The 10,754-nt window shown below is 48.5% G+C and overlaps 1 protein-coding gene across 1 annotated transcript; it reads right to left on the minus strand.

The window, feature by feature from the left end:
• Window positions 1-245: 245 nt before the first annotated feature.
• Window positions 246-6,534, minus strand: SF3A3 (splicing factor 3a subunit 3). Its single transcript, XM_060258051.1, has 17 exons — window positions 6,238-6,534; window positions 6,090-6,137; window positions 5,630-5,682; window positions 5,417-5,522; window positions 5,007-5,079; window positions 4,758-4,849; window positions 4,173-4,255; window positions 3,767-3,905; window positions 3,506-3,574; window positions 3,297-3,364; window positions 3,034-3,141; window positions 2,769-2,838; window positions 2,515-2,679; window positions 2,063-2,173; window positions 1,634-1,724; window positions 817-872; window positions 246-515 (listed from the first exon to the last, which is right to left on the minus strand). Exons 1-17 carry the CDS (start codon window positions 6,331-6,333, stop codon window positions 438-440), a joined length of 1,506 nt encoding a protein of 501 aa, XP_060114034.1. The 5' UTR covers window positions 6,334-6,534; the 3' UTR covers window positions 246-437.
• Window positions 6,535-10,754: the final 4,220 nt, after the last annotated feature.

The following is a 10,754-nucleotide window of genomic DNA, read 5'->3' on the forward strand; positions in this document are numbered from 1 at the left end:
AGTTCTGTGCAGGAGGGAGGAAATTTGGACATCTACTTGGAAGACATGCTTTGGAACACATCCAGAACGAAGTCCCTGAGGAACTGGAAACAGGCCTCACAACTTGAAAATGGTCAGTCTTTTCCAGGACACTGGAGATGGCGGGGGAGGGGCGCAGATCTCAGTTTACCAGGAGGAAGTGATGCACATGCAAGTCTGGGGAAGACTCCAAAGTGCTGCAGGCTACAAACCATACCAGATGCCCATTCTCTTTAACACTAACATTTATTTCCATAGAAAAACAAAAACAAACTTGTTTCAGAATCCACCCTGCTAGCATCCTGGAAGTGCCAGTTGACAAAGAAGAGGGAAATTCAGCATACTATGTGTGTGTGGGGGGGAGGGGCGGGTAACAGGAGGAGAATGACAATCGAGTACATTGGGGCAGCATCCTTCCATCACAGCAGGCCCTGGCGTTTCAAATCTTCGTAGGTCTTTTTGTTGACGACATTCCCACTGGAATCTTCGTACTCTTCCTGCAAAGAAAAGAAAGAAGCTTGTTGGGTTCCAAGTGTGGGGCAAGGTAAGAAAAAAGAAAGAAAAAGAAAAACAGCACTGAGCCAATAAGAGGTTTGGTCTGATTCTGTGTTCCTCTTTGAAAAGGATGATGGGAGAAGAAAAGAGGACACTGGCTTTCCTCACTTATGTCCATTTCCTGGTTCTCTTTGCTGGACTGCAAAGGCCACAGGATAGTGTGGCATCCACACATGTAAGTCATCAACCCCAGACATTCCCCTCCCCACAGGCATCAATAAAGCACCCTTGGGGCCAGCTTACTTCTGTGTCTGGTTGCCACCTCTCCGACGCCTTCTGTTGCTTCAGCTTTGCCCACACTGGAACACAAACAAAAGCACAAAGTCAGACTCTCACCCTGGCTCTGCCAGTTCCCCAAACCTCAGCCTCTACTCCGCAGAGCAATACAAGTGTGTCTGGGTTAGAGATTTTGCTGCTTTAATGGGGGAAAAAATCAGTCATAACTTCGCTAGCATATAAAATTCCATCGGTTCATGTATTTATAGCACGTAAAAGTATAGGTTAGCTTTCCATGAAACTAAATTGCAAATACACCCAAGGCTAAAGTGAGATAGTGCTGAAAACTGCAACACCTAACTGCTGCTTTAGTAAATTTTGCTCATTCCAAAAGGGGAAAACCTTTGTATTTAAAAATCATTTCACTATCATTACCAACAGGGGAAAATCAAGTAGATTTTTTTTTCAGCATTCCTCCGAATTTCTCTATTTTTCAACTGGAAAACTGAAAGAAGTCTTTAGACGGGGGAAAATATAATTTTTTAAATTAATGAATTTTTCTGTTCTTTCCGCCCCGCGCCCCCCCCCCCCCCCCACTAGATTGTATCTCTAGTGTTGGTTCCTCAAGTGGAAAATTTTCTTCTGTGCCCAAAAGCTGCAGATGCTGGCAGGGCCAAAGCTGCCCTTCTCACATGCTTGAACACACTCGACCAAAAGAAAATGGAAAAGCCACCAATCTCCTTGATGGGACAGAGGTTAGAGGACATCTCCCCAGTGCCAGTCACTGTACCTAACAACCCAGATAAGGCCAAATGCCCCCAAGAGCACCTGCACAGCCACTTACATGAAACAGCATCTTCAATCTGCGTGACGTTTGCAAAGTGAGCCGTGTTGGGGATGCCCAGGCATCGCATTCCATGGGCGTGGCGCCACTCCTACAGAGCACAAAAGGGCATCAAAAAGAGAGTTGAGCACAAAGTGAAATCAGCCACATGATTTCTCTCCCTAATCCTACCAAAATGGCCCAAAACAGTGGCCACAAAACATCTCTGTATGGTATGAGAACACCAGCCCAAGGGCAAGGGCTGCTATTTTAACTGGTTTAATAGCTGAACAAAGGGATGCTCCCCATCTCTCTTTCTTCAACTGCCATAACCTGGAACTTTTGCTGCACAGGAGTCCCAACAACCAGCTGATGGGCCACCTCTTTTCCTCCCACTGTAACTCTTAACTTCACAGCGGACCAAACAAAAGAATCTGATAGCACCCCTACCGCAAAGTGCCGCTGAAATGCTTTGGGCCCCCGATATGTGTAGTTTCCACAGATCTCACAGTTGTAATTTATATTCAGGCCATGGAGCTTGTAGAGCCAATAGGGGATGGGCTGGAAGGCAAGAGAGAATGTAAGGGGCAGGGGAGAAGAGAAGAAGATCAGAGCACAAGAGCCTTGCTGGATCAGACCACTAGTCTATCTAGACCAGCATCCCATTTCACAAAGTGGCCAACCCACTGCTATAGAGGACCAACAACAGGACACAAAGGCTAAGGCTTTCTCCTGATGCTGCCTCCTGGCAGTCATATTCAGAGACTGATTGACTCTGAATGTGGAGATTCACTTCAGTCATGATGTTTAGAAGCCACTAATAAGTCTGTCCTCCAAGATGCCAGGTGTGCCAATGAGGGACCTCTAATTGCACTCTGCTGCCCCTATGCCCTTCCCCTTACCTTGCCATCCCATCCCAGTGGCAAGTTCTTGGGATTGTATATGATCTCATTCTCTTCATCCTCGCTCTCGCTCTCACTGATTTGCTCCTCCTCTTCTTCCTCACGCTCTTCACCCGTCCGCGCCTGCTTGCGCTGCACATTCTCATGTGTCAACTGACGCTGCTCCTGCAGTGGGAAGACAGAGAATGGGAATGTGATTCACTCATTGCTACTGCTGTGAGCCCACCACTAGGGAAAGTGAGGCAGGTGCTTACCCCAAGGATTTCCACGTATTCATAGATCTGAGCCTCCAGGAAGGCCAGGTCCTTGTTCCTCTCAGTGTCCCTGTCAAGACGAAAGTTCCATAAACACCAACCTGATTCAGTTGCTGCTAGTGAAAGCCACCCCCACCCCCTTCAATGGCCACTGAGAGGCAAGCCAAGGAGAGAAATACAGAAGTGAAGGCAGTGAATGGCGGCCAAAGGCAACCATGCCAAACTCACCCTGCCTGGTAACAAGAGAGCAAAACACTCAACTCACCGCTTGCTGCCTTTTGTCTTTGGGTTCTTAGCAAACAGGGAGGAGTCAAGAGCTTCCAGGGACTTGCCCTTGGTGCTGAACAGCCTCTGAGCACGCTCTTCTAGTGTTCTGGGCAAAATTGGAGAGGAGGGAAGAAAAGGAAGATATCACCAAGAAAGAGTTTGTTTGGGGAGTGAGCCTGGATTCTTGGGTCACTACAAAGTTCTTCCCTTTTCACCTCCCCCCCCCCCACCCAGCAATCAGCAGCCAAGTCCCCTACTTACCCTCCACATTTAAGTCCCAAAGCCAGAAGGGCAGATTTCAACCTGTCCAGTCCGAGGGAGGCCAGCTCCTGTAGATGTACCCAAAGACACAAGTGTCCAGAGTTAAACACAGCCCTAGCTGGAGACAGCCCAGCCCAAACAAGAAGCTCCTTGCATCCTGTTACCACCTTTCCATAATGAAAAAATAGCAAAACAGAAGACAAGCTGACCTCCCAGGAAGAGAAGGCTGAGAGGTCCAGATGGGCACCAGCATGAGTGAGCGCGCTGCTGGTCTCTTTCTGTCAAAAGAGAAGAAGGCTTGGCTGAGGCCCCTGGGGCATACACCAGAGCTTCCCTGATCAGACACACAAGCCGCTATCAAGGCATCTACAAGGAGCAAGCCCTGGAGAGGCCTGTTTGAACAACCGCCCTCTGGGTGGCAGTCATCCAGGCCGAATCCCAACCCACAACGATATCCCCAGGGAACTCACTGGCCAGCCGGGGAATGTGCCATTGTCCCACTTTTTTTCAAAGTCTGCCTGGATCTTGCCAAAGAGCTCATTCTGATCTAACAGTGGTTTGACTCGGTCTGTGTAATCCTGCAGGTACTCCAGGAGCATCTCCAGGTATCTGGAATGAACAAAGAAGAGGGGAGACTGCTATCTCAAGTGATGTTTCCCTGCAACCCCCACAAGCAGAGTTCTGTACAAAGACAGCATGCTCCATCCAGCAATGTTAAATTTGGTTCTGGTTACTGCTAATCACTATGTGGAAAAAAGAGAATATATCCAGACAAGTCGCTTAAAATGGCATAAAAGTACAACACAAATACAGGCCAAGCAAGGCCAAGACTGACATACTGCAACTTCTCCCCATTCCTCCCTGTTGTGAATTCACCTCTTGTATTCTGCATTTTTCCTCTCCTTGGGAATGTCGAAGAGCTGGTCGAAAGTAGATAGGTAAGTGATGTAGTCCAATTTCTACAACAAAAGGATGAAAGACAAACAATAATTAACAAACAGACATAAGATTTTAGGGCTTCCACTGAATCATTTCCTTATTCCTGCTCTCTCCATGCCATCATAATAAACTTGGGCAGATAAAGAAACTAGGATAGTTACTAAAGGTCCAGGGGGAGACACTAAGCATAAGAACAAAAGAGAAACCATGATGGATCAGGCCAATGGCCCATCCAGTCAAACACTCTGTATCACACAGTGGCCAAAAAAACCAAGTGCCATCAGGAGGTTCACCAGTGGGGCCAGGACACTAGAAGCCCTCCCACTGTGCCCCCCACCCCAAGCACCAAGAAAACAGAGCATCACTTGCCCCAGACAGAGAGTTCCAATGATAAGTTGTGGCTAATAACCACTGATGGACCTTTGCTCCATATGCTTTTCCAATCCCCTCTTGAAGCTGTCTATGCTTCAAGATGGAATTGAATAAGCAACGTCCCCAGACAGCACAATCAAGACTTCTTACCTCTGAGGACTTGAGATTAATGTATTTAAGGTAACAATCATGCAGATCCAAATAGCGGCCATATCCTTCTTCATCAGTGAACTCCACCAGGTCTGCAGAAAGCAAAGATTGGAAGATTGTTCAGAACTGCCACAATAAAAACCCAGGGAAGCTGCTGATGGCAACAAGCCCAGTCAAAGCTGCACCAGTTCTCTACCAGCTTAATTCATCTGCTTCCAAAACAGAGATAGAAGGCCCAGCTTAACTCACTCTGAGCCTCTTCACTAGGGTTCTCTCGTGCCTTCAAGAGCTCTTCAAACTCCACTGACATTGGAACACAGATCTGTGAAGGAAAACACAATGTTACTGCAGTTCAGAAGTAGCATGTTTGACAGTTAGACAGAAACTATCCCCCCCCCCGCCTCCAAAAAAAAACTACAAAAGCAATGAGATTTTGAGATTCCATAAGCAGATAGTGAAGCCAGAATGCCCAGGCAAAGGTTTCTGGTAAAGCTGAGTACTAAGACAAAAAGTAAAATAGCAGCCAATTAGAGGGCCCCAGACCAGGACAACCAAGGTTCAATGGCAGGGGCAAACAAGGGGCAGCAAAAGAACTAAGGCAGCATTCCACCCAGCCCTCTTCCTGACCCATATGAGGCTCTAAGGTGGCCTCCCCTCACCTCATTGGGGTGTTTCCGATGAAACTCCTTGATCTGCTTCAGACGGTTATAGAACTCTGCAAATTCATTGGGGCCCGAAATAGCGCTGAGCTCCTCCTTCCGCAACCTGGTGACCAAAAGAACACCTGAGCAGCACGAAGAGAACATGCCAGCCAGCCCTGGGAATGGGAAACTGAGGCAGACCCCCTCCACACACACCCCTGCCTAGCTTACCCATCCTTATCGTCGTACAAGTCTCTCAAGTTGCCGCTCACCTCCATGTAGCGCTGGAGAAAGAAAGCTGTTAAAACATGTCAATGACCCACTAAGCCTCATCCCTGTCCCACCCCCCCAATCCTCTACTCCAGGGGTCCCAAACTTTTTAACCTCTAGGCACATTTGGAATTCTGACATGACATGGTGGGCAAAGCCACAAAATGGGTGCCACAGAACGAGTGCCACAGGAGACAGAGCCAGCCACAAAATGATTGCCACATCTTAACTTTCAATGACACAATGCAGATTATTGTGCTGTGGGGGCACTTGCTATTAAACCAACTTTTTAAAAAAAAATCTCCAATAGTGAATCGGAAGGACAGCTGGGTAAAAGCCCTACCCTGCCCCGCCCACTTTCTAAAACCACTTGGCACATGGCGCCCACGGGCACCACGTTGGAGACCCCGGCTTTACTCACATCCTGCATCGCTCTTGTGCGGTGGTCCGAGTTGATCTGATCACGCAACTGCAAAGAACGGGAAGATAACGAGATAAGGAGCGTTTGTGTCAAGGGAACCCCACCGATCGCCTCCCCCGTCCCCCCGGGGTGGATCCTGGGCTCTCACCGTGGACTTGCGCGTCAGCATCTCCTTGACCATGACGTCCATTAGCCGCTCTCGCTCCTCATGGTAGCGGCGCTGCTGCTCTAGTATAGTCTCCATGGCGGAGGCGAAGAGCCAGGATACGGTGGCCGGAAGTATTCCCCTCGGGCGGAAGTCGTCCTGCCAAGCACCGCCCGGAAGCCAGAGTGAGAGTTCCGGTTCCGGCAGCGCGGAGAGGGGAGGTGCTGGTTCATCCGCGCTGTCCCGAGGGCAGCTTTAGTTGCTCCTGAGAGAAAAGCTTTTGGCTGCTGCCGCCCCCCCCCTCCCAACACGCCACTGCTTTTCATTGGTTGCTGGAGTTGTCCCACTGCTCTGTTTAGCTCTGAAGCTCAGTCGCGTGGTTTCTCCCCGCCGGATTATGATTTGCCCCGCTTCCGTGATGATGGACAGTGAGGGGCTGTTATCATACATGCTAACCGATGCACTTTCCAACTGGATTTTGCCAGTTCACACAGCAACATCCAGTTGGAAAGTACACTGAAAGTGAGTTGAAAGTGTATTATTGTGTGTGTGTGATCACAGCCAGGGTTTTTTTTGCTTCCCTGCGGCAGCGTGGTGTATTTCCCTGGACATGATTTCTGCTGAGTTTGGAGAAAGATCTAATAACAGAGCCTGGAATGATGGCTGCTGTGCGGGTAGGGAAGTTTGGATTTTCTTGATCCTGCCTCCACAGAAGCTTTTTTATCCGCAGCTCCTGCCTACTCCCCCTACCAGAGTGTATGTGTTTCGGCAATTGAGTAGCTTTACAACAGTATGTATATCAGGTTCTTTCAAGGTATTTTGCCCTTCAGTACACCCCAGTTCCTAAACATGGGTGCATGAAAATAATCTGTATATTCTGGGATTTTTTTGAATGAAAGTTTGGGAGGGAGGGGTCAAGTGGCTTCCAATTTATGGCAACCCTATGAATTCGTGACCTCCCAAACGTTCTGTTGCTAACAGCCTTGTCTGGTCTTGCAAACTGAGGAACCTGGTTTCCTTGTTAGAGCCAATCCAGCTCATGTTGGGTCTTTCCCTGCTGGCATCTGTTTTTCCTAGCATTGTTTCCATTGGCTCTTCTCAACGTGACCAAAATACTATAGCTTCTGCTTAGTCATTTTAGCTTCCAAGGAAAGTTCAGATTTGATTTAAGCTGGAACCCACTTGTCTTTTTGTGGGTCTATAATCTCCATTTGCTTGTGAATATATAGGGGTGTGTATGTAAGGTATCATTGCAGTGGCTCATAGCTTTGTGGCCTAACGTACTTCAATGGGTGTCACAATTGCTTTCCTTCCTTATAGTAAAAAACTTAATATTTATCAAAATACATATAATTGCTAAATTAGGATTTAACAATAAATGTAATTGAATTAACCCAGGTATAAACAGTTAACTGCTGTTGAGAATAATCATTGTACTTATGAGTTTTGCACAGAACTATTCAATCCCCCCCCCCGCCCCAAGCTCTCCAGTTTTTTCCATGGGCGTAGTTGTATCTGCTGACTGAGGAGTCACTTCATCCATCTAATGAAAACAGGCTTTTGCCCAGAAAGCTTCTGCTACAGTAAATCTCTTAATCTTTAAACTGGCACAAGATTCCTGTTTTGGTTTTACGAACATTGGTCTTTGGAACTTCATATATCTCACCTTTCTTCCTAATGGGGACCCAGGATGGCTTACATCATTCTCCTCACCTCCATTTTATCTTCATAACAACCCTGTCATGTTTGTTAGGCTAAGAGACTGGCCCAAGGTCACCCAACAAGCTTCTATGGCAACGAGTGGGGATTTGAACCTAGATCTCTCATACATTAATCCAACACTTTTAAGCTCTATACCACCCTGGTTCCTAATGAATACTTAACCCATGCCAAGATTTTACCAGGGCGTAGCCCTTTCAGCCTGAAAGAAAAAACTCTTAAAGGTGATTTTCCTTCACACAAATACTTTTTTGACATCATGGTTTGCTTTAAAAGTTGAACCAGGCCTCAGATTCAGCAGGAGCTCACAGCACAGCTCCTAAACCCTTCTGAGAGTTCCACCTCCTCCTTCCCACCTTGTCCATTGAATAGTAGGTGCAGCTGTATAACAATCCCTGGATGAGCTCCACCACCTATTTTTCTACAAAACGACCCCTGAGTTGAACCCATTTTTACAGCCTTGAATCTGGGCATAAGCCTCATTGGGACTTAATTCTAAGGACTTCAACACAGCTGCCTGTCTGGAATTTCTTCCTCTGAGCTGGATCACATGCATGGTTACACAGAAGTCCCACTGAGTGCAGTGGGTTTATGCCAAAAGCCTAAATGTACAGCCACAGGACATTATCTTTCCTTTTGCAAGTTTGGGCTGGCTTCTCACACACAGCTGTTCCCAGTCCCACTCACTGTCTTCAATCTCCTAGATCCCCCTTCCTCCAACTGTAGTGGGAAGGCCTCATCTCCATTGTCTAACCAAGTGAAGTGTGGCCAAGTATATGGAATGGTGTGCTTTAGTCAGATCTCAGAAGCTAAGTAGGGGCGGTACTTGAAAGGGAGACCACCAAGGAAGACTCTGTAGAAGGAGGCAATGGGAGATCACCTCTACTTGTCACTTGGCATGAAAGCCCCTTTCTGGGGTTGCTGTATGTCAGTAACAACTTGACAGTACTTATACATGCATAAACTGGTCTAGATTTATACATATTTCTCTATGCTGGTTTAAGAGTGCAAAACACATAGAATTGACACACAAGTCCATCCATTGAGCATGGGAAACAGCGGGGGTTGGGCAGGCTAAAAATCAACAAGAACCCAAAAGATAAAAACTCTAGCTCTCTCTCTTTCCCCATGGACCAGACTGGCCTTGACACCTCTTGAGTCATGATACTGTCACTGCCTGCCTTACTCAGGAGGGGATATGCTGCCCCCCCTTTTTGCTTTCTTTGCTTGTTGCTACTGTTTGCAAAGTCTGCTTATTTATCAGGCCAGGGGGTGGCGCTGCCTGGTCCCCCAGCCTGGTACTTCAAAGAAACGGCACAAGCGAATAGCCCTAGTTGCAAAGCAGACTCTTCCTGGCTGGGCTGTTCTTTTGCTTCAAAGTTTGGCTCTTGAGGCCTCTGCCCAGCCAGGCCCAGGAAGAGTGAGGTTGAATTCTACTCTTATCTTGCCTTAAAGAGTCTTGCCAGGATGAAAAACTCCGTTGTGATTTTTTATGAAGTACTGGGGTTGAGGTTGCTGCTGTATCCTAAAAAATGCCCCACAGCAGCATGAGGCAAGGCCTTGAATTTCTTCCCTCCCCATGTGGGCCCCACAGGTGTTGGGCCCAATCCTGGAATGTTCCATGCCTTTGATCTGGCCCAGTCCTGAGTGGGAAGGAGAAGGCACCCCTAGGCACAAGCCATACCCATGAGGAGCCAGGTGCAGGGCCTTCCAAGGACAAAGTGAGCATGAAATAGGCCTCTCAGCCTGGAGGCCCCGCTCTACAGCATTGGGCCACCAGTCAGGACACATTGTGAGGCACAATAAAGAGGCAACTTGCATAGCCTGCTGCTGAGGTGACCCCTGAAGGACTCCAGAATGGCTGCTCTTTCTGCCCCCTTGCTAGATGATGGGAAGGAAAGTGTGGGGCAGGCTCTGGTGCCTGAAGGGGTGCTTTCATCCCTCTGCTGTCCCCGCTCTGGGCTTTCTCACTCAGCAGTGCTGGGCCCCTTTCCAACTTGGCTCCCTCACCCAACGACGCTGCTGGGTCTACCCCCACCCTGCTCCAAAGCCTTCACTGCATTACCTCACCCCTCTCCCCCTCATTAAGTGAGTCACCACCCCTTCACGTTGGGATGGAATCCAGATGTTGCCGGCCACATGCAGATGGGGCCGTTTCCTTTTTTGGAGAACGGTACCAGTTACTGGTTCCCAGGGGGAAAACCTGCAAGCCAAGCAGTGTGTGTTGTGGGGAGGGGCGCTGATTGTTATCTGGGCCAAGCCCTCCCCCCTCTCCTCAAAAGAGTTTCAATTGCAGCCACATCTGTAAAGATGGTTGTGAATAAAAGGGAATGCAGCACATGAACAGAATCAAAAGGAGGGGGCTGCTGCCACAGGCACCCTGCCATTAGCACCAGAACGTCTTTACCCGGCGTAGTGGGGGGATTTCAGAACGGCTGGAGGGAGGGGCTCTTGTTTCCGGAGGGAAGGCTGGAATTCAGTTTCACAGCATGGCTGACGGGAGGGCAGGCAGGCGTGGGATTTCAAGAAGAGCTCAGCTTCTGTTTGCAAGAGAGGCCTCAGAACCTCATGAGAGATGTTGACTGTGAGCCCAGAAAGGACCAGGCCGTCTGCACTGGGCAAGGAAACGGGGGGGGGGGGGGGGGGAGGGCAAGAGGATGGAAATAGTTCATTTTCCTTCCTTGTAGCAAAACTCAGGCAGCGGCTTTAGGAACCACTCAAGAAAAAGGGAAAGACCACAAATTTCAGAGGAACTTAGCCACCCCACCCCCCACGGCTCAAAACACCGAATGACATTCATG

The sequence above is a fragment of the Heteronotia binoei genome, chromosome 17, assembly GCF_032191835.1.
Source record: "Heteronotia binoei isolate CCM8104 ecotype False Entrance Well chromosome 17, APGP_CSIRO_Hbin_v1, whole genome shotgun sequence".
Lineage (NCBI taxonomy): Eukaryota > Metazoa > Chordata > Lepidosauria > Squamata > Gekkonidae > Heteronotia > Heteronotia binoei.